General features: G+C 42.9%; 1 protein-coding gene across 14 annotated transcripts in view; it reads left to right on the plus strand.

The window, feature by feature from the left end:
- kiaa1109 (KIAA1109 ortholog) overlaps positions 1-24,623 on the plus strand; it is a 637,888-nt gene that overhangs the window by 101,293 nt on the left and 511,972 nt on the right. For all 14 annotated transcript variants that reach the window (XM_068042417.1, XM_068042485.1, XM_068042453.1 and 11 more), the window contains one exon: positions 496-646. In XM_068042417.1, the coding sequence (XP_067898518.1) occupies positions 496-646 (151 nt within the window). The remainder of the gene's footprint in view (positions 1-495; positions 647-24,623) is intronic.

The following is a 24,623-nucleotide window of genomic DNA, read 5'->3' on the forward strand; positions in this document are numbered from 1 at the left end:
TGAGAGTTGTACAGATCACTGGAAGGTGCATTATTTACTCATTAAACCTTATGGCCAGCTGTTTTATTAAAAGAAACTCCATATTTGTTGTTACTTTTCTTTCTCTTTGGCTACTGTCTTTCTTATTAATTATAAAACTTATTGATTTAACTTTAGTCTGACAATGTACACAAAATCCTCAAATATGCTTAATTTGTATCCTTTAACGCGTGCTATTTTTTCTAGCAGATATCCTTTTTTTCAGAACTTGTCTTGCATTTATGTACTAATTTTGTATTTCACTGAATTAAACTGATAAATTTGCAGGGAAAAACAGGGGAGTGGAACTAATTGGATAGCTCATTCAAAGAGCTGGCACAGGCACAATAGGCCAAATGGTCTTTTCTGGTGCTGTACAATTTTATGATTCGAATGGTATATTATTCTGCTGCGCTTGTCTGTTTGCTGTTACAAGATATATACATATACAGTATTAATGATTATTATGTTTTGTAGGCATTGTACCTGAAGAAACTGATGAACATGCTGAAGGGAGTCCAGGCAGTGAAAGTACAAAATTACAAGACTTACCACCATGTTGGGGACTTGATATTGTTTGTGGTAAAGGAACAGATTTCAACTATGGACCGTGGGCAGATAGACAGAGGTAAAAAAAATTACACTGACTGCTCTGCTGAGCCCTCGAACAGGAGTGAGAAAATATTTTTAAGCATTCATTACCAAACTCGCCCTTTTAATTGATACCTGATCTGTGCATGACTTGAACTGGCTTTGCTAATGCACAGGTAAGGCATTATGTTAATGCAACCAATCTAATAATCCCAAAGGGGGGAACATGGATGATGCTGTTTGGTGTTGCATTAATTTCCATTGGTGACTGGGTGAATTGTGTCTGATTTTCTTCCAAAAGAAATTGAAAGTTGTATGTATGGTTTCTGACTATGTCGCACATCTGGCTATATCTGGTACTTAAGAACTCGAACTGATTATTGCAGACAGGCTGTGTTTTTGTGTTACCATCATGTTGTTAACAAGGCCACCAATTGATCTAGATTATCAGGAATATTGTGATATTTATCATAATGTTGTGCAAATCAATATACAAATTGTTGATCTTAAAATGTACTTTTTAAAAAGCAATGTCCTATTTTGTCCATGTGAGTTAGAATTTGTTGTAAAATAATGTTATTCCATCATTTTAATCAAATGAAGTATTTAAATGAGTCAGCATTCTTTAAAATTGAATCTGCCTGCATCATTCCTTAGATTTTAAGTAAAATAAAATCATGTCTAGTAGCACAGTGGTTAAAAGGAAAAAAACTTCCATATTTTCCTCTCCCTCACTGCAAGAAGAGCTGCAGCCCTGAAAACCTGCCATGTTTACTGAGCATGTGAGATAGCAGAGCTGGTTATTGCAAAAGTACTTTCTTATACCAAGGCTCCATTCTGTTAGAACAGCACTAGACTTTTTGAGGCGTGAAGATTTGGGGGAGGTGGTTGGTTTTGGTGTCTGTCGTCTTTGAAATTAACATCACTGGGGCTGGCAGTATTATATAATTCACTGGACTTCCTTTCATTCCTGCTTCCAAAGCTCCAGACAATCTGTCAGTACAGCAGGAGTACAGTACTTTCAGAAAGGCAGTAGTGGGGCTCACCAAATACTTGTATGCTGGTTTCTTGTAGTCACTGGTTGTAAAGTGATAACTCCTGGAAGGAAAATTATTGGTTGAAAAGGGATAATTTTTGTGTTCTTTTTTTCTTGTACTGAAAATACTGGCATGGTTCTCTAACTTGTCAATAGCACAATTTCTAGTCTCCCCCGCACTGTCACCTGCATACCCCCCTAACTAACCTAATGGATGCTGCAAGTGGCATGAATGCCCATTCACTCAATTTGAATTCACTGAATCAAAGAATTTCTATGGGTTAACTGCTCAGTGGCTGCAATGTATAGAAGTCCTACACCGTCATTGTTGGGCTGATCGTTTGCAACATGTGATTTTTGGGGCGCACATGTCAAATTCTGGGTTTCTTTGCAGATTGTGACTAGGCTTAAAGACTACTTCTTTGGAGTTTTGCTTTCAAGTGGCATGATATTCAAAATAAAGTATGGAGAAGTACAGTTTTGTTTTTGTATTTTGCCCCAAGTTCACATACTCCTCCTTGGTTAGAATGACTTAGCCCATGGTTATGGTGCTGTGTGGTTAACCTTCCAAGAACTGTGTTGATCAAAACTGCGAAAATAAGGCCTGAATTGTGTGTGTGTTGACCTGGAATGGCGGACATGGGAACGTGACAATGCTTTTATTGTGCATAGTGGGGTATGTTGGGAAAACGTTTGGAGGAATATGGAGGGAGAGCGGGAGGGATGGTACTTGAACATCGTGGTTATTCCTCTTGCTATGTAGCCAAGATGCAGATAAGCTGTGTATATCAGTCATTTGGTATGAACTAGAGGATATAATCAATACTTGTATAGTAAGAACATTTTTTAAAGAAGTAAGGCCAATATTCTATCTACCAGGCAACCAATCGTGGTGTCAATGTGTGCAAGAATAAAGCATTATTTCATTTTTCCAGTACTGGATAAGCAGACATTTCCTTCTGTCAACTATTGGGAACTCTGAAGCTGTTGTTTTCAGTACCTGCTCTAAACTCTGTTCCCTAGCTAATGACTCCATTCCTCTTTCTGGCAACAGTCTGAGATTAAGCTAGTCTTGTTCACAACCTTGGTGTCACATTGACCCCGAGATGAGCCTCTGACCTCGTATTTGTGCCATCACTAAGACCACCTGTTTCCACCTCTGTAGCATCGTCCGACTTCGCCTCTGTCTCACCTCATCTGCTGCTGAAACCCTCATTAATGCCTTCATTCCCTCTAAACTTGACTGTTGCAATGCACTCCTGGCTGGTCTCCCACATTCTACTCTCTGTAAACTTGAGGTCATCCAAAACTCTGCTGCCCGTGGCTTACTCGCACTAAATCCCGTTGCCCTATCACCCCTGTGCTCACTGACCTAGATTGGCTCCCGGTCAAGCAACGTCTTGGATTTTAAAATTCTCATCCTTGTTTTCAAATCCCTGCATGGTCTTGCCCCGCCCTGTCTCTGTATTCTCCTCCAACCCCCCAACCCTCCAAGATATCTGCAATCCTCTATTTCTGGTCTCTTGTGCATTCCTGACTTTGATCGCTCCACCATTGGTGGCTGTGCCTTCAGTTACCTAGGCTCCAAGCTCTGGATTACCTTCCCTACACCACTCTGCCTCTCCACCTCGCTTTCCTTCTTTCAGTCACTCCTTAAAACCTGCCCCTTTGACCAAGCTTTTGGTCATCTAACCTAATAACTCCTTTTGTGGCTTGGTGTCGCATTTTGTTTTATAGTGCTCCTGTGAAGTTCCTTGGGACATTTTATTACATTAAAGGCGCGATATAAATATTAGCTGCTACTGTTGTTTTCTTTCTGAAACTGGGGAATTCAACTGTTCTGAAGCCTTGGTTGTATATGTCATAACTAATAATTCAGTTAAAACTGACCTAACGGGTAATTCTTCGCTTGTGTAGTTGGTTCCATTTAAGAAATTGTGCATGTTTTGCCCTGTTTACTTCAAGAGGAGTTTCATTTTAAGCGGTAAAGAAGGTGTTAAAGTAACCAGTGGCATTAACAAGAAGTCTTCTGTTGCCACAATTCATCATTTAAAAAAAAATGTAATTTCCCATAAGATTAATGCAGCATATTATGCTCTCCAACCCTGAGGTATCCCACTGGCACATCAGCGTTTACAAACTAATACTTAAAGGTTTAAATAATGCATAATCTAAGCTGATGATTCAGTTCAATATTGAGGGAGCATCTGTCAGAGGTGCTCTGTTCTGGATTAGATGTTAAACCAAAATGCCCTGTCAGATGCATGTAAAAATCTCACAACACTATGCTAAAGGAAATCGGGGTGTTTTAATGGTGTACTGCCAATATTTAACTCTCAACCAACACCATCAAAACAGATTATCTGGTCATCTTGTTGCTGTTGCTGACAGCTTGCTGTGCTCAAATTGACTGCCTAGGCCGGAATTTTATAGTGGGCGGACGGGAGCCGGCCTCCGACCTAAAAGTCGGTGGTGAAACCGCTTCCGCCTCACCTGAGGATCCGTTCCATATTTTACGGGTCCCTAGGCTTTAATTGTTCCGAGGCGGGACTTCCACTCGCTTGAGGGAGGAAGTCCCGCCTCATTGAGCTGCCTGGCAATCAGCGGGCGGCAACTCTTAGTCCGAGCAGTGCCGCCGTGAGCGGTGGCCACTGCTGGGACTGCAGCCCAGAGTGCACAGAAGATGCCAGGAAGGCAGGTAAGTCTTGGCTGCCTCGCTGGGGGTAATTGGTCGGGCCCCGGTAAGGCATGGGTGGTCGTTTGGGGGGGAAGGAGGCGTGTTGGGTCTTGGAGGTGGTTGGGGTAGTGGGGGTGTTCCTCCATCGGGCATCCTGTGCCTGATGAGCAGGGCGCACCTCCAAGATGATCGGAAGTGGCCTGCTTTTTCTAGGCAGCTTTTCCCAGCTCCAGGACGCCCGCTTGCCATGTGTAAAATCCGCGTGGCCACTTAAGGGCTTTGATTGGCCTGGGGCGGCTGGGCCGTTTTCCCCCCCCCCCAACCCTGCATAAAGGCCGGTGGAGGCGGGAGCAGGTTGGGAAAGCCTCCCGCTCTATTTTATGCCAACATCCCACCGCCCCGCAACCATCCAGCCCGTTGGGGTGGCGTAAAATTCCAGCCCATGTTTACCAACACAACAGTAGTAACTAGGGGCACAAAAGGGGCACATAATTGCAAGTTTGTTCATCATTCCCTTCTTGCTTGTAATAATAGAACTATATTTGTTTGAGTAAGAACAATAATGTACTCTGATGAAGGGTCACTGTCCTGTAATGATAACTCTGCTTCTCTCTCCACAGATGCAGCCAGACTTGCTGAGTATTTCCAGCATTTCTTGTTTTTATTTCAGATTTCTAGCATCTGCAGTATTTTGCTTTTATATTATTGCACTATGGACTTGTTGGCTGCATGTGCATCTTATTTTTGCTTAGTTTTTTTTCTTTCACGGGATGTGGGCATGACTGGTTTGGCCAGCATTTATTGCCAATCCTAATTGCCCTTGAGAAGGTGGTGGTGAGCTGCCTTCTTGACAGGTTCACCCACAGTGCTGTCAGGAAGAGAGTTCCAGGATTTTGACCCAGTGACAGTGAAGGAACGGTGATATAGTTCCAAGTCAGGATGGTGTGCGACTTGGAGGGGAACTTGCAGGTGGTGGCATTGCCATGCATCTGTTGCCCTTGTCCTTCTAGTTGGTAGAGGTTGCGGGTTTGGAAGGTGCTGTCTAAGGAGCCTTGTGCATTGCTGCAGTGCATCTTGTGGATGGCACACACTAATGCCATTGTGTGTCGGTGGTTGAGGGAGTGAATGTTTGTGGATGGTGTGCCAATCAAGCAGGCTGATTTGTCCTGGATGATGCCGAGCTACTTGAGTGTTGTTGGAGATGTACCAATCCAGGCAAGTGGAGAGTATTCCATCACAATCCTTGTAGATGGTTGACAGGCTTTGGGGAGTCAGGAGGTGAGTGACTCGCCACAGGATTCCTAGCCTCTGAACTGCTGTTGTAGCCTTGGTATTTATATGGCTACTCCAGTTCAGTTTCTGGTCAGTGGTAACCCCCAGGTTGTTGATAGTGGGGAATTCAGCGATGGTAATGTCATTGAATGTCAAGGGGAGGTGTTTAGATTCTCTCTTGTTTGAGATGGCCATTGCCTGGCACTTAAGTGGCAAGTAACATTCGTGCCATGCATCAGCCCAAGCCTGGATATTGTCCAGGTCTTGCTGCATTCCTACATGGACTGCTTCAGTACCTGAGGAGTCGCGAATGGTGCTGAACATTGCGCAATCATCAGCAAACATCCCCACTTCTGACCTTATGATTGAAGGAAGGTCATTGATGAAGCAGCTGAAGGTGGTTGGGCCTAGGATATTACCCTGAGGAACTCCTGCAGTGATGTCCTGGAGCTGAGATGATTGACCTCCAACAACCACAGCCATCTTCCTTTGTGCTAGGTACAATTCCAACCAGCAGTGTTTTCCTCCTGATTCCCACTGACTCCAGTTTTGCTCGGCTCCTTGATGCCATACACAGTCAAATGCTGACTTGATGTCAAGGGCAGTCACTCTCACCTCACCTTTTGAATTCAGCTCTTCTATCCGTGTTTGAACTAAGGCTGTAATGAGGTCAGTAGCTGAGTGGCCCTGGCGGAACCTAAACTGAGCGTCACTGAGCCGGTTACTGCTAAGCATGTGTCGTTTGATAACACTGTTGATGACACCTTCCATCACTTTACTGAATATTGAGAGTAGACTGATGGGGCGGTAATTGGCCGGGTTGGACTTGTCCTGCTTTTTGTGTACAGGACATACCTGGGCAATTTTCCATATTGCCGGGTAGCTGCCAGTGTTGTAGCTGTACTGGAACAGCTTGGCTCGGGGCGTGGCAAGTTCTGGAGCACAGGTCTTCAGTACTATTGCCAGAATGTTGTCAGGGTCCATAGCCTTTGCAGTTTCCAGTGCCTTCAGTCGTTTCTTGATATCACGCGGAGTGAATCGGATTGGCTGAAGTCTGACATCTGTGATGCTGGGGACTTCAGGAGGAGGCCGGGATGGATCATCCACTCGGCACTTCTGGCTGAAGATTGTTGCAAAAGCTTCACTCTTATCTTTTGCATTGATGTGCTGGGCTCCCTCATTATTGAGGATGGGGACATTTGTGGAACCACCTCCTCCAGTTAGTTGTTTAATTGTCCACTGCCATTCACAACTGGATGTGACAGGATTGCAGAGCTTAGATCTGATCTGTTGGTTATGGGATCGCTTAGCTCTGTCTGTCGCATGCTGCTTATGCACTTTGGTATGCAAGTAGTCCTGTGTTGTAGCTTCACCACGTTGACACCTCATTTTGAGGTATACCTGGTGGTGCTCCTGGCATGCCCTCCTGCACTCTTCATCGAACCAGGGTTGGTCCCCCGGCTTGATGGTAATGGTAGAGTGGGGGATTTGCTGGGCCATGAGGTTACAGATTGTGGTTGAGTACAATTCTGCTGCTGCTGAAGACCCACAGCACCTCATGGATGCCCAGTTTTGCACTGCTAGATCTGTTCGAAATCTATCCCATTTAGCACGGTTGTAGTGCCACACCACACGATGGAGGGTATCCTCAATGTGAAGACGGGACTTTGTCTCCACAAGGACTGTATGCTGGTCACTCCTGCCGATGCTGTCATGGGCAGATGCATCTGCGGCAGGCAGTTTGGTGAGGACGAGGTCAAATATATTTTACCCTCTTGTTGGTTCCCTCACCACCTGCCGCAGACCCAGTCTAGCAGCTCCGTTTTAGGACTCGGCCAGCTTGGTCAGTAATGGTGCTACCAAGCCACTCTTGGTGATGGCCATTGAAGTCCCCCACCCAGAGTACATTCTGCGCCCTTGTCACCCTCAGTGCTTCCTCTAAGTGCTGTTCAACATGGAGGAGTACTGATTTGGAGGTGGGGTTCGTTAGGTAGTAATCAGCAGGAGGTTTCCTTGCCCATGTTTGACCTGATGCCATGAGATCTCATGGGGTCCGGAGTCAATGTTGAGGACTCCCAGGGCATCTCCCTCCCGACTGTATACCACAGTGCCGCCACCTCTTCTGGGTCTCTGCCATTGGACAGGACATACCCAGTGATGGTGATGGCGGTGTCTGGGATATTATAAGGTATGATTAGGTATGACTGTGTCAGGTTGTTGCTTGACTAGTCTGTGGGACAGTTCTCCCAATGTTGGCACAAGCCCCCAGATGCTACTAAGGAGGACTTTACAGGGTTGGCGGGGCTGGGTTTGCCATGGTTGTTTTCGGTGCTGGGTGGTCTGTCCGGTTTCATTCCTTATTGATTTCATAGTGGTTAGATACAATTGAATGGTTTGCTAGGCCATTTCAGAGGGCATTTAAGAGTCAACCACATTGTTGTGGGTCTGGAGTCACCTGTAGGGGAAGACCAGGTCAGGACAGTGGATTTCCTAAAGAACATTAGTGAACCAGATGGGTTTTTACAACAATCGACAATGGTTTCATGGCCATCATTAGATGATCATTAGACTAGATTTATTAACGGAATTCAAATTTCACCTTCCACGGTGGGATTCGAACCCATGTCCCCAGAGCAATACTCTGGGTTACTAGTCCAGTGGCAATACCACTTCGCCACCACCGAAACAGTTTTGTGCAGATGGGGATTTGTGTGCAGTTACTTAGGTTTTGATATCACAATAGAATGAAATGTGTTGTGAAACAAATAGGAAAACTATGAATGTTGATGCAAATTCAATTTGATTTGATTCATTGATTCAGTTTAGTTGAGGACAATATCTGAAGCTTCATGGTGAGGCATCATTATTTATTTAACTTTTATTTAAAAGTCATGGAATAACATCTGACACAAAGAAATGTAAAAATGTTTATAAATGCTTACAATTTCTTTAAACCCAGTATGTATTAATTCATTAGACTGACATTGTGGTATGTTATATTGTTTTTTATATCGTATTAGATTCAGAAGCTCTGAGCTAGTAAATTACTTTGTTGGATGGGCCTGCAAGATGATTCATGAGTTAGCTGCTGCAACAACATATTCTGTGCTTTTTTGTGTATTGCTCCGCTTTCTTTGGTTGTGACACAATGACAGAGATGGATGCTTAACTTCAAGTGCTGATTACTTCAGGCTCATCAATGTCCTAGACAAATCTGCACGTAGAAGTCATTTGAAAATGTCACACAGTGAGATTGCAAGGTTCTTTCATTACTGTACCCTTTTAAGGATGTCTTTTCTGGAATAAATGAGAAAAAACAGCCCAATTCAAACTCTTCAATTTTAACAGGTATGTTGTCGTTGGAGTTTTAGTAAAGTACAACAGTGGGTGTGTGAAATGTTTGTGTTATTCCTCTTGAACTGTGAAAATGCCCAGCAGTATCATAAATATAGATTTTGTCCTTTCAAACTTGGATTGTAGCTGGAGAGTATTTGCAGTATTTTGCTTTTATTTTAGTATTTATGCTAGTTTGAAGTGATGGTGGTGATTGTAGTGGGAGCAATTTTAGATGTTGCATTAAGAATATCAGACTAAAGTTTAAGTGTGATTGCTTTGGACCAATATGTTAAATAACCCTGATGACAATTCTGGAATATGATGGCAAAGCCTAGAACTTGGCAGAAAATTTGGATTAAAAATAATTACACGGATTTAATATAGGTGTTTTGTTGAAAAACTGCAGGTCAGTGGTGGAAGGGGGAAATGAGTAAACTGTAAATTCTTCAAAGCTTTATTTAATAACTTCAAGTACAGGGCTGGGCGTACTTTTGGAATCATGCAAGGGCAGTCTATGGAGATGGTGATTGGGCGAGGATTGTGTGATTAATTACATCAGACACTACAGAGAGGTCATGAAGAATAACCAGGGTTTAACGAACCATGGGCATAGTCTCAGAAGTTATAACTTGTGATTTGTCTGGGGAAGTCTTGATATTGTGAGCAGGATGGAAGCTCGACTGAACTAATTTGTGAAGGTGATAAAGGAGCAGTGAGCATAGAGCCATGTACCAGAATAAAATTGATGAGTTGAGGGTGAGTTTGTGGAAAAATGTAGTTATGTTTTTGAATGGAAGAAGGATGTGCCAGAGTAAAAGAAGCCTTTCACAAAATTTTAGTTATGCTGCATTTGGCGTATTGTGTATTTTTGGGCATTGCATTGTAAGAAGATAAAAAAGTAATGGAAAAGTTTCAGAATAGATTCACTAGGTTGTTGTTTATGAAAAGAGACTTCGGAAGTAGGAACATTTTTCATAAGACAGAGAATGTTGAGGGCTAATCCGCATAAGGCTTTCAAAATGGTGAAGCGTTATGATGTAAATAGTGATGGATTGTCTCTAGTGATTGTCTCTAGTGGTTGGTGAGACAGTAATTAGAGAACACAAATTTAGTTTAGTTTAGTTATACAGCACTGAAACAGGCCCTTCGGCCCACCGAGTCTGTGCCGACCATCAACCACCCATTTATACTAATCCTACACTAATCCCATATTCCTACCACATCCCCACCTGTCCCTATATTCCCCTACCACCTACCTATACTAGGGGCAATTTATAATAGCCAATTTACCTACCAACCAGCAAGTCTTTTGGCTGTGGGAGGAAACCGGAGCACCCGGAGAAAACCCACGCAAACACAGGGAGAACTTGCAAACTCCACACAGGCAGTACCCAGAATTGAACCCGGGTCGCTGGAGCTGTGAGGCTGCGGTGCTAAAACATGACAAAACAAATTAAATGAGAGATTGAAGACCAGAACTGTTGACAGTACTTCAAATGTGGTCGAACCAAGGGTAGACACAAATTTAACATAACTTCTCTGCCTTTCAAATCAGTCCCGCTGTAGATAGGGTACAAAAAGAGTTTAATTGGCAATCCCTTTCTTGCCTTCAACCTTTAATCAAACTTTTTCCTTTTGACTTTTATTTTCTCTTTGAATCTCTTCCTTCCCCATTGCAATCTTTCTTCGTCTCTCCTGCAACCATTCTCGTACTATTTATCCCTTGCTCTATTGTGCCTTTCCCTGTTCTCTCAGTCCCCCTTTCAACTTTTTCTTGTCCTTTCTCCCTCTCTTCTAGTGTTAGTAAAATCAATGCTCAATAGAGTGGTTTCCTCTTGTTTTTTGTAAGTCCCAAATATGGCAACCTATATGATCATATAATCCTCACTGCATTGGCATCAAAACTCATTATGCAGTCTGCTGTTCTTAACGCATTCTTTCCACAGATCTCGACCGAGTCTGTCTTTCCTCTAAAAATCTCTTAAGAATCCAAACATGTCACAACCTGATTACTGATCTCTTTATAACCTTAGTAGTGTCCTGCTCTTTGGCCGAACACTATGGTAAATACACTGCCCAATGCAAAACTGAGATATACAGATCAGAAAAGTTGCAGATTAAAATCTCAGTCTGTGCTAAATTGATTGATCTCTATTGGAGCGACAATAGGCAAGCTGTATTTGGGGCTCAACTTCTCTTCTTTGTGTGTAGAAGAATTTCTTGGGTTGTTTTCTCTCGATTTGCTAACCATGGACACCTGCTGGAAGGTGTGCGTGTATTGAATTCAGAAGAAATGAGGAGCTGGCTCAGTGATGATACTCCAATTATCTAGTACAATTCATTATTTTGGAATACAGATGGTTAGCCACTTTTTTATTATTTCATGGGATGTAGGCATCACTGGCAAGGCCAGCATTTGTTGCCCATCCCTAATTGCCCTTGAAAAGGTGGTAGTGAACTGCCATCTGTTGCGAGCACTCCCATGGTGCTGTTAGGGAGTTCCAGGATTTTGACCCAGCAACAGTGAAAGAATGGTGATATATTTCCAAGTCAGGCTGGTGTGTGGTTTGGAGGGGAACTTGCAGATAGTGGTATTCCATGCTTTTGCTGCCCTTGATTTTCTAGGAGGAAGAGGTCATAGGTTTGGATGGTGCTGTTGAAGGAGGCATGGAGAGTTCCTGCAGTGCGTCTTGTAGATGGTACACACTGCTTCCACTGTGCATCGGTGGTGGAGTGAATGTTTAAGATGATGGATGGGGTGCCAATCAAGCGGGCTGCTTTGTCCTAGATAGTGTCAAGCTTGCTGAGTGGTGTTGGAGCCACACTCATCCAGGCGAGTGGAGAGTATTCCAACACACTCCTAACCTGTGCCTTGTAGATGGTGGCCAGGCACTGGGGAGACAGGAGGTGGATTACTCACCGCAGAATTCCTAGCCTCTGACCTGTTCTTGTAGCCACAGTATTTATATGTTTTCTGCAGTTCAGTTTTTGGTCGATGGTAACCCCCAGGATGATAGTGGGAGATTCAGTGATGGTAATGCCATTGAATGTCAAGGAGAGGTGGTTAACTTCTGTCTTATGGGACATCATTATTGTTTAGTACTTGTGGTGCACAAATGTTTCTTGCCACTTATTAGCCCAAGCCTGAATGTTGTCAGGTTTTGTTGTATATGGAAATGGACTGCTTCAGTATCTGAAGAGTTGTGAATGGTACTGAACATCATACAATCATCAGCGAACATCCCCACTTCTGATCTCATGATGGAGGCACGGTCATTGATGAGGCAGCTAAAGGTGGTTGGGCCTAAGACACTACCCTGAGGAACTCCTGCAGTGATGTACTGGAGCTGAGATGAATAGCCTCCAACAACCACAACCATCTTCCTTTGTGCTAGGTATGACTCCAACCAGTGGAGAGTTTTTCCCTTGATTCCCAGTGACTTCAGTTTGGCCAGGGCTCCCTGATGCCTCACTCTGTCAAATGCTGCCTTAATATCCAGGGCAATCACTCTCCCCTCACCTCACCATCATTTGGGTGATGGACCACAGGGTGGCCATATAATTGTAATCTACATAAGTCAAAAACTTGAGAAAAAAGAAAATTGAAAGGGGTAAGTATTGTTATAGTTGAATATATTAGATTAAGTGATTTAGACATGTGTGCAGGGCACAATTTCAAAATTTGCAGATGACACAAAACTTGGATGTGTTGTGAACTATGAGGAGTCTAGCGATAGACATCAAGAGGATATAGACAGGCTGGTGGAGTGGGCGGACATATGGTAGATGAGATTTAATGCAGAGAAGTGTGAAATGATACATTCTCGTAGGAAGAACGAGGAAAGGCAATAAAAACAGAGGATACAGTTCTACAGGGAGTGCAGGAGCAGAGAGACTCTTTTTTTCTAGTCATTCATGGGATGTGGGTGTCACTGGCCAGGACAGCATTTATTGCCCATCCCTAATTGCCCTTGAGAAGGTGGTGGTGAGCTGCCTTCTTGAACCACTGCAGTCTATGGGAGGTATGTACACCCACAGTGCTGTTAGGAAGGGAGTTCCAGGATTTTGACCCAGCGACAGTGAAGGAACGGCGTTATAGTTCCAAGTAAGGATGGTGTGTGGCTTGGAGGGGAACTTGCAGCTGGTGGTGTTCCCATGCATTTGCTGCCCTTGTCCTTCTAGTTGGTAGAGGTCACGGGTTTGGAAGGTGTCGTTACTGCAGTGCATCTTGTAGATTGTACACACTGCTCCCACTGTGTCGGTGGTGGAGAAAGTGAATGTTTGTGGATGGTGTGCCAATCAAGCGGGCTGCTTTGTCCTGGATGGTATCGAGCTTCTTGAGTGTTGTTGGAGTTGCACCCATCCAGGCAAGTGGAGAGTATTCCATGACATCCTGAATTGTTCCTTGTGGACAGGCTTTGGGGAGTCAGGAGGTGAGTTACTCGCCACAGGATTCCTAGCCTCTGACCTGCTCTTGTAGCCACGGTATTTATATGGCTACTCCAGTTCCGTTTCTGGTCAGTGGTAGCCCCTAGGATATTGATAGTGGGGGATTCAGCGATGGTAATGCCATTGAATGTCAAGGGGAGATGGTTAGATTTTCTCTTGTTGGAGATGGTCATTGCCTGGCACTTGTGTGGCGCGAATGTTACTTGCTACTTATCAGTCCAAGCCTGGATATTGTCCAAGTCTTGCTGCATTTCTACACGGACTGGTTCAGTATTTGAGGAGTTGCGAATGCGGCTGAACATTGTGCAATCATCAGCGAACATCCCCACTTCTGACCTTACGTTTGATGGAAGGTCATTGATGAAGCAGCTGAAGATGGTTGGGCCTAGGACACTACCCTGAAGAACTTCTGCAGTGATGTCCTGAAGCTCAGACTCTCCACATGCCTAGATGGGTGCAGCTCCAACAACACTGAAGAAGCTCGACACCATCCAGGACAAAGCAGCCCGATTGATTGGCACCCCGTCTACAAACATTCCCTCCCTCCACTAGCGACGCACAGTGGCAGCAGTGTGTACCATTTACAAGATGCACAGCAGCAACTCACCAAGGCTGCTTAGACAGCACTTTCCAAACCCGCGACCTCTACCAACTAGAAGGACAAGGGCAGCAAATGCATGGGAACACCACCACCTGCAAGTTCCTCTCCAAGTTGCACACCATCCTGACTTGGAACTATATCGCCGTTCCTTCACTGTCGCTGAGTCAAAATCCTGGAACTCCCTTCCTAACAGCACTGTGGGTGTATCTACCCCACATGGACTGCAGCGGTTCAAGACGGTAGCTCACCACCACCTTCTCAAGGGCAATTAGGGATGGGCCATAAATGCTGGCCTGGCCAGTGATGCCCACATCCCATGAATGAATAAAAAAAAGTCTCTGAAAGGTTGCTGTGGCATTTTTAGCCTGAATGGCATCACTTGGCACTGGAAAAGACTTGTCTGATGTGACAAAAGCAGATATTTCTTTTGCTCAGGGTATTAAAGAAACTTGCCAGTATCTCTTTAACAAATCTATTTTTGTAAGAATCATGGCACTGCAAAGTCTGGTTGAACTGTCAGGTTTAGGCACTAATACTACTGGTGAACTCCAGCTGCTTTCACTGGGTTCTGTTAGGTGGTTCTCCAGCATGTATTGAATTTCTGCTTTTAGTTTAGTTTAGAGATACAGCACTGAAACAAGCCCTTCAGCCCACCGAGTCTGTGCCGACCATTAACCACCCATTTATACTAATCCTACACTAATCCCATATTCCTACCACATCCACACCTGTCCCTATATTTCCCTACCACCTACCTATATTAGGGGCAATTGCTAATGGCCAATTTACCTATCAACCTGCAAGTCTTTGGCATGTGGGAGGAAACCAGAGCACCCGGAGGAAACCCACGCAGACACGGGGAGAACTTGCAAACTCCACACAGGCAGTACCCAGAATTGAACCCGGGTCGCTGGAGCTATGAAGCTGCGGTGCTAATCACTGTGCTGTACCTGGGCCTGTTTCCCTGGACTTAAACTGTAAGGATATTGTTTAATAGAAACGGATTCCCCTTTATGTACATCCTGACTTGTCCCTACAGACTCTCTTAAATGCAATGAGTTGCCTTGTTAGGTCTGCTCGTTGATTTGCATCTAATTATAGTGTCCAATCTCCCTAGTAATTCAGTATTAGCTAACCGGATAGTAGGAGGTTCAATTTGAAAATTATTTAAGCCTCCTTCTGCCTATCCTCACTATCCCTTTCATCCTTCACTATCTCTACTACCTGATGTACCTGTGCTTGCTTATCCTCCTCCCGGCGATAATATTGTTTTAACATATTGATATGACACAGTCAATTCTTTTTCCAACAATCTGGGGTGTCAGTCAAACAATTTACTTCACCAATTTTCTTGACCGCTTTATTTAACTTTGGATCACCTTGCTGAGCCGTGATCAGAGAAGACTTATTAAGCATTTCCTTTGGATTATTCAAATCTTCAAAGAAAGTTTCAGATATTCGGCTGTCTGTGGTGCCGATTTTTCCACCGACAATGGAACTTGCTTAACCATTGTTCAGGTTTCTACACAAGAAGGAACAATTCTTGGAGCCATTTCCTGTAACTGTTCTGTTTAACTTCACTTGGTTTTTCTGTGACTACTGGCAAAGCTACTACTTTTGCTCTGGCCAAATCATTCCTGAGGAGTAGGTCAACTCCATCTACTGGCAAGCTATGGGCAACTCCTCCAGTTACTGTTCCAGACATTAGGTACACCCGATACAAAGTACAGATATGTACTCCCTGCCAATACCATTTACTAAAACTTTAGCGTTCAGTGAACTCACTGGTGAAAATGTTATGCCTTTCCCCAGCAAAAGAGTTTGGGTGGCTTCTATATCCCCAAGTATAACTATAGGTTTACCTGCTTCACTTGAGGGATATGGCGTTACTTTTCCTTTTGACAAGAATTCCCGATAACTCTCCGGTATCTTATTCATAACCCCCGCAGTCACGGTGGTTTTTGTACTTAGCCTTACAGCTGCAGTAGAGATATAGCCTGATCTGTCGTACTCTCGGTCAGGGTCCCTTTCCTTGCATTGGCTTTGTGCGCCCCAATAAGTCCCATGGGATTTCCTGGCAACTTCCAGCATTTTGCACGAAGATGTCTCACCTTGTGACAATGGTAACATTTAGGCTTGCGGACCTCACTTCCACCCTCAGCGTCTTCCTTTCTGGCCTGAGGAGGAGATTCTGGGGCGTTCCCAGCTATCCCTTCTTGTCCCTTGCTACTTGCCTTCCTTTCCCACTCCCACCTTCTATCCTTCTCGGGTTTGTGGGGGTGACAGACAAAAGGCTTGGGTTTATATACAAACTCATAATCATCAGCAATTTCTGCTGCCTGTCTGGCCATTGAAACCTTCTAATTCTTACTAATGGAGGGAATGAATTTTTAAATTCTTCCAGGAGAATTAGTTCGCTAAGGTTCTCATACGTGACCTCTATCTTTAGTGCCCGTATCCAACGATCAAAATTAATTTGCTTTACCCTCTCAAATCCTATGTAAGTCCGGATAATCTCCGGAGGTTCTAAAATTTCTGTCTGTAAGCTAACTCATAGGCAGCGAGAATATCCTTTTTTGTCATCTCATAATCTGTAGAAGCCTCCTCAGAAAGCATGGCATAAACTTCACGAGCTCTGTCCATCAACCTGCTTTGCATAAGCAGTGTCCAGCTTTCCTTTGGCCACTTCATTTGTTAGCCTATCTTTCAAAAGCAATGAAAAATGCCTCCAGATCCCTTTCCTCAAATTTAGGGAGGGCTTACACAAATTTAAACAGTTCTGCACTGGGTCCTGGGCTGGGTCAGATTTTTCCCCACCAAAATTTTCACCAAAATTCGAGACCACCCCTTCGTCTTCGTTCCATTTTTAAAAATTTGAATCCCCTTCCTTCTCTTTCACTTTCTCTTTGAAATTCAAGCTTAAGATTTTCCAATTCTATTGCTTTCTCTTTTTCCTTGTCAGGTTCAAGCTGCCTTACCTGTAACCGAATTTTAGCCAGTTCAACTGCACTACCCTCCAGTTTGCTTCCTTCTCCTTTCAGTTCCAAATGTTGTGCCATTCAATTATGTCTGCTTTCTTAGCTCCTGGTTGTAACTCCATTCCCAAATCCTTTGGTTTAACCTACTTTAGGTTAAGTATCTCAAATCACTCAGGGATACATCCTCCTTCCCGAGAAAAGTCGTAGCAACTGTTAAGGTGGTGTAAACTTTACTCTATTACACAAGAAACTTGGTTCTTTTTTTTCTTTTACAAATGTTATTACCCCACTTACAATTGTATGTCGTCAGTGTTGGGTTTATCCCAGCAAAAGAGCCTCCAACTAAATATGTTACGACTGAGGCAGGAGCAGTGCACTGTTTATTCTAGTCCTAGTCTCCACAGTTCACAACATATTATTTTAAATTTTCCCACTTAGCGACACGGTCAATCATATACTCTATTTTTCCCAGAATAGAACACAAAGGTTTCTTTAATGAACAAAATTATCATTTTATGATAAAACAAGTCTTAACTAATAATGAAGTAAAACATAAACACAGATTAAAATTTTTAAAGTCCCATTAATTTTTAAAAGTTTCATTTTTTTTACCGTAGTCCCTTCACAAACTCACACACACATATACACTGGTTAACTGATAAAAAAGGACTTTTATAAACTCAGAGCTCTGTTACAGACAAGATAAAAACTTGGGCAGATTCTTTGCGTGTTTTTGAAGAAAACAGCAGATGAGATAAAAGCAAAATACTGCGGATGCTGGAAATCTGAAACAAAAACAAGAAATGCTGGATTCACTCAGCAGGTCTGGCAGCATCTGTGGAAAGAGAAGCAGAGTTAACGTTTCGGGTCAGTGACCCTTCTTCGGAACTGACAAATATTAGAAAAGTCACAGATTATAAACAAGTGAGGTGGGGGTTGGGCAAGAGATAACAAAGGAGAAGGTGCAGATTGGACCAGGCCACATAGCTGACCAAAAGGTCACAGAGCAAAGGCAAACAATATGTTAATGGTGTTTTGAAAGACAAAGCATTAGTACAGATTAGGTGTGAATATACTGAATATAGAACATCAGCAAGTGCAAACCTGAAGAAAAACAACCTGAAAAAAACAGTGGGTAAGCAAACTGAACAAACTAAGATGAAATGAAATAAATGCAAAAAATGTAAAAAGGAATGCAAAAAAATAAAAGGAAGAAAAAATAACTAAAAATGACTAAAAGTGAAAGTAAAGTGGGGGGCTGTCATGCTCTGAAATTATTGAACTCAATGTTCAGTCCGGCAGGCTGTAGTGTGCCTAATCGGTAGATGAGATGCTGTTCCTCGAGCTTGCGTTGATGTTCACTGGAACACTGCAGCAATCCCAGGACAGAGATGTGAGCATGAGAGCAGGGGGGAGTGTTGAAATGGCAAGCAACCGGAAGCTCAGGGTCCTGCTTGCGGACTGAGCGGAGATGTTCCGCAAAGCGGTCACCCAGTCTGCGCTTGGTCTCCCCAATGTAGAGGAGACCACACTGTGAGCAGCGAATACAGTATACTACATTGAAAGAAGTACAAGTAAATCGCTGCTTCACCTGAAAGGAGTGTTTGGGGCCTGGGATAGTGAGGAGAGAGGAGGTAAATGGGCAGGTATTACACCTCCTGCGATTGCAAGGGAAGGTGCCCTGGGACGGGGACGAGGTGGTGGGGGTAATGGAGGAGTGGACCAGGGTGTCGCGGAGGGAACGATCCCTTCGGAATGCTGACAGGGGAAGGGAGGGGAAGATGCGACTGGTGGTGGCATCACGCTGGAGGTGGCGAAAATGGCGGAGGATGATCCTTTGGATATGGAGGCTGGTGGGATGAAAAGTGAGGACAAGGGGAACCCTGTCACGGTTCTGGGAGGGAGGGGAAGGGGTGAGGGTAGAGGTGCGGGGAATGGGTCGGACACGGTTGAGGGCCCTGTCAACCACAGTGGGGGGAAATCCTCGGTTGAGGAAAAAGGAGGTCATATCAGAAGCACCGTCATGGAAGGTAGCATCATCAGAGCAGATGCGTCGGAGACGGAGAAACTGGGAGAATGGAATGGAGTCCTTACAGGAGGTAGGGTGTGAAGAAGTGTAGTCGAGGTAGCTGTGGGAGTCAGTGGGCTTATAATGGATATTGGTAGACAACCTGGATAATGGATATTGGCAGATGAGATATGTTGTTCCAAAACTGGCGTACAGTCTAACCTTTGAGTACCTGTCGACAGGGTCACTGGGATCTTCCAGATTTTCCAGGCGGAGTTGAAAAGTAATTTAGCAGGCTTTCTTCAAAGACAGGAAACAAGATGGATTGACACTGTGGATTTCTCAGGGTCCTTCAGAGATCTGCTGGAAAGCGAACTGGGTTGAGGGCTTCTCTCCTTTGTACACTTCTTCAGCAGACTTGACTTTTTAGCTGCTCACTCCAGAAGGTCAAACACATACACTGACCCACAACCAAAAAAGCTTGAGTTTTCTGCCCATTCTAGGTGCGCTCTGCTACTACTGGGCTTGTCCAATCAAGGGAACGCTTGTCACTTCTCCACCCCGTTACCAGTGTTTCTGTTCTATCTTTAATTTGAGTCATGTGACAACCAGTAAAATTGTTGTCACTCCAGTTCCTCAATGCCCCTTGATGGCTCTCTTTTTAAAAAAAAACTGGCCCAATATTTATTTAGTTTAACTATAAATTCCTTTAAAAAATATATTTAACAAAAAACAGAATGACTTTCATAACAACCTTAGCCCCTTGCACACACACACATTGGTTAACCAAAAGAAAAGAGGTTTTCTTTTTAGAGCTCTTACAAAAAAAACCCCAAAAAGAATACTTTGGCCAAATACTTGCTAATTCTTGAAGAAAAAAGCGAAGGTATGGAAAGATGTCAGTTGTCCCTTTTTTATTTTAGGGTCCCAAATACACGTAGATGGCTGTCACTGGGATCCTTTTCTGGAGTAATTTGTTCTGGAAGCGTTGAGGATTTATCCGGCTGGTTTTTCTAGTGTCTCAGGAGAAATGAGGAAATGGGTTTCAAGCAGTCCTTTCAGGATGAATGTAACATCAATTTCTCTATTTCCTACACTTGCTTCTAAGAGCTTCTCAAATAAATGTAAAAGGCTGAGCTGGTATGACTGCTGTCTTGGTTTTTTTTTCCTTTAAACTCCAACTGACTGTCCAAAGCGAAACCAAAATGATATCTCCAGTCAAGCCTCCTGACCTCTATAAATCTTGACCTGTCACTTCTCTACAAACATCTCTCCTAAGGCAAAAAGCTGCTGCTGGGTATTTATCTGAAGACAGGTGACTTCCAATACATGTTGTTTGCAAACAGGACCTCTCAGTCCTTTCAGTGACCCCAGTGAGAAAAAAAAATCCATGGAATCCTTTTCAGTTTTCTCCAAAGAAAACACAATTCTCAAAATAAAAAAAAATTGAAGTATTTTTGTAATACTATCTTTAACCCCTAATGTCTATTTTCTGTTTTGTAGCCGGCTTGCTATCCTTTCTACTACTTGACCCCGACTCCACATGCTCTGACCTTGGTCATGAGTCTACTATGTGGTATCTTATCTTTTGAAAATCCAAATATGTTATTACAGCAGTACCCTTGTCAACTCTTTCTGTTACTTCAGAGATTTCGGTCATGTTAGTCAAACATAATCTTGCATTTTGAAATCCCTGTTGACTTTTTATTATGTTTGCACATTTGAAATTTTTTTCTATTACATCTTTGTGCAAATATTCCATTATCTTTCCTAACACTGACATTAAGCTAACTGGTCTATTGTTTGTTGGGTGTGATCAATCTTTCCTTTTAAATATAGGAATAACATCTGTCCTCCATATGTCAGGCACTTTCCTGTTAATTAGTTAATTTTTATATATATTTCATTGTGCCTCTGGTATCTCTTCCTTAGTTTATTTTAGTGTGCATGGATATAATTCACTCGGATCAGGGTTTTATCCTAGTTTCAACTAGTTTATCAATTATTTCCCCCTTTTCTATCTTAAATGTGATATCCCTCCTGATCAGTTCTCTGATAAATACAGAGGCAAAATAATTATTCAATATTTCTGCCATTTTGCTGTCAGTACCTAATGGGTTTATCTTGTGCATCTCTTAGTGGCCCTATTCCTGTTGTGATCTTTTGTTATTTATGTGTCTATAGAATACTATTTCTTTTTATATATACTAGGGGTCACGAGTTCAAAGTGAGAGGGGAAAAGTTTAGGGGGGATACGCGTGGAAAGTTCTTTACGCAGAGGGTGGTGGGTGCCTGGAACGTGTTGCCAGCGGAGGTAGTAGATGCGAACACGATAGCGTCTTTTAAGATGTATCTAGACAGATACATGAATGGGCAGGAAGCCGAGAGATACAGACCCTTAGAAAATAGGCGACATGTTTAGGTAGAGGATCTGGATCGGCGCAGGCTTGGAGGGCCGAAGGGCCTGTTCCTGTGCTGTAATATTCTTTGTTCTTTGTTCTTTGAATGATAATTTAATTTTGTCATTCCTCTTTGCTTTCCTTTTTTGTCTACTTTCCTAACCCCTTCCTGTTCCTTTTTGTCATCATTTCCTTTATTGTCTATGTACTTAGTATAAGCATTTTTCTTCAGTTTCTAATTTGTCTATCTCTTTAATTATCCATGGTGTTTCATTATTGGCTAATTTTTTAGTTTAGCAGAATATATTTTTCTTTAAGAAAAACCTAAAATAAGACAAGGGAGCAACATCACTGATTATTTGTTAGTTATAAGCTTCTGAGTAGAATTGTAGAAACTTTAATGCTCTTCCTAAATTTAATAATTGCTGTAAATGTAGACATTAAAGTTGGGATTCATAGCCCATGTGATGAAATGTGGCAGTTTGATTATGAATCCTGAAAATTGGGAAAAAAAGTGTTTTAATTATATTTTCTCCATCCATTGGAATGCAGTCACAGTACACTTGAGAGAATTGATGGTGTGGCTTGGCAGTATTCGTGTGTGCATAATTAGAGGCATCTGTTTATGCACACATCTAAATGTATCAATTTAGCGCAAATCCACACTGCGCCTTGTAAATCTTTCTCTCCTCAGGCACTGGCTTTTCTTTCCAAACTGGTATTAAATGACAACCCCCACCACAAAAAAAGCCCTTGAGCACTTTGTAATAGGATCAAAGGATGGTTACAGCACCAAAGGAAGCCTTTCGGCCCATCATGTCTGTGCTGGTTCCCTGCAAGAGCAACTCACCTTGTCTCACTCTCCCACCTTTTCCCTGTAGCCCTGCAAATTTTTTCTGTTCAGATAATTACCCAATTCCCTTTTGAAAGTCATGATTGAATCTGCCTGCACCACTGTTTCAGGCAGTGCATTCCAGATCCTAACCTCTCGCCGCGTAAAAAAAAGCTTTTCCTCGTTGCGTGTTTGCAAATGTTCACGCAAGTCAAAACGAGTGACATGTTTTCCCCTATTTCTGTTGAGATTAAAATCTTTAACTAAGCATTATTCTTTTGCATCCTTGTTCCCTCCATCCATCTTGGAGTTGGGAAATATGCTGAAAAAATAGTCATATAATTGGTTAAAATCTGGATGCAAGGACCAGTTTATCAGCTAATTACATTGCGGGCTTAATTTGGCTCGTATTTCCTAATGTTTCAGCTTCAAGATTCTCATCATTGTGTTCAAATTCTTCCATGATCTTGCACTTCCCAATCTATAACATCCTCCAGTGCTATTCTTCATTCTTCTGATTCCTCCTTTTCTTCAGCCCCACCATTGATGGTTAGCCCTTAGCCTAGCCCTCCACTTTGGAATTTGCTCCCTAAACTTCTCCACCTCCCTTTTTCCCTCCTCCATTTAAGAGCCCTCACCCTTAAAACCCACCTCTTCGACTAAGCTTGTGATCAGCCCTCCAGATATCTCCTTTGATGCGTAGGAACCTTGAACCTGTTCTGTCATTCAACTAGATTATGGCTGAACTGCACTGCAACTCGGTTTACCCATTTTGTTCCTTATTCCTCTATACTCTTAACAAAACTTTATCAATCTCAGCCTCAAAAAACTGACATTGACTGAGCAGCTGCAGCCTTTTCAGGGAAGTATCAGGTTTGCACTACCCTTTGTATGAAAAAGTGCTTTCTGATTTCAATCATAATGGCCTATCTCTAATTTTAAGATTGTACCCTGTTCTGGATTCCCCCACTAGAGTAAATAGTTTCTTTGCTGAATTCAATAACATAGATACATTAATTTCTTTGCTCAGGTTACTGTGAAGCATATTGGGAGACGATTCGATATTAAAGAAGCTATATAATGCACTTTGCTATTGTAAATTCTGCTATATTTGTGTATGTCTGCAGAAAAAATGAATGGTTTTCCCAACTGGAATCTGAGAAGTGCTTTTGAGGTGCAATATTTATTGCTAGTAGTTAAAACAACATTGCAAGACAGCAGTGGACAGTAGCAGTATATGTAGATATGTTTTCAAGGGTTGATTTTTAAATTAGCCGGTAGAGCCTTGCTCTGAAACTGTGTGTTTCATTTAAAAGCCACAAAACATGAGTTGTGCTTTCTCTAATGTTATTTTTATACTGTGCCTCGTGGTGTTGTACTGTCAGCATTTAGCAGTGGAGCAAGCAGGCAGCTGCAGTTTCCCGATTGTAAAATGTAAAGGGCTGAGTTCTTTACATGTTCAGTCAAACAGCTGGTCTCTGGTTTTCTCTAAGCATTTAAAAGTAAGTTAACCGACAGCTTCCTATAATGGCAGATTTTTTTTTTGTTCAAACAAAATTAAGCAGAATGAAATGAGGTGACATCGTCTTTTTCAGATGATCTTGTTCATATTGATAAAAAACTATGATTTCAGATCATAACCTCTGCTCCCATTTTTTTTTAGAAAAATATTTTTGGATTGCAACCCCTGATGATTCTTCTCCCATTTACACCTCCTGTTGACCCATCTTTTGTTTCTTTACTTATCCCAATACCTCTTCCTTTGCCTTGCAACATCATCCCTTTTATAGAATCATAGAATGGTTACAGCACAGGAGGCCGTTCGGCCCATCATGTCTGTGACGGACATCAAGGACCTATCTATTCTAATTTCATTTTCCAGCAATTGGCCCGTAGCCTCGTATCCTATGGTGTGTCAAGTGCTCATCTAAATACGTCTTAAATGTTGAGGGTTCCTGCCTCTACCACCCTTTCAGGCAGTGTGTTCCAGATTCCAATCACCCTTTGGGTGAAAAAAATTTTCCTCAAATCCCCTGTAAACCTCCTGCCCCTTACCTAAAATCGATGCCCCCTGGTTATTGATACCTTCGCTAAGGAAAAATCTTTCTTCCTATCTATGCTATCTATGCCCCTCATAATTTTGTATACTTCAATCAGGACCCCCTCAGCCTTCTCTGCTCTAAGGAAAACAACACCAGCCGATCCAGTCTCTCTTCATAGCTGAAATGCTGCAGCCCAGCAACATCCTGGTGAATCTTCTCTGCACCCTCTCCAGTTCAATCACATCCTTCCTCTCATGTGGCGAACAGAACGGTCTACAGTACTCCAGCTGTGGCCTAACTAGCGTTTTATACAGCTCCATCATAACCTTCCTGCTCTTCTATTCTGTGCCTCGGCTAATAAAGGCAATTATCCCATATGCCTTC

Source organism: Heterodontus francisci, chromosome 1 (assembly GCF_036365525.1).
Source record: "Heterodontus francisci isolate sHetFra1 chromosome 1, sHetFra1.hap1, whole genome shotgun sequence".
In the NCBI taxonomy this organism is placed as follows: domain Eukaryota; kingdom Metazoa; phylum Chordata; class Chondrichthyes; order Heterodontiformes; family Heterodontidae; genus Heterodontus; species Heterodontus francisci.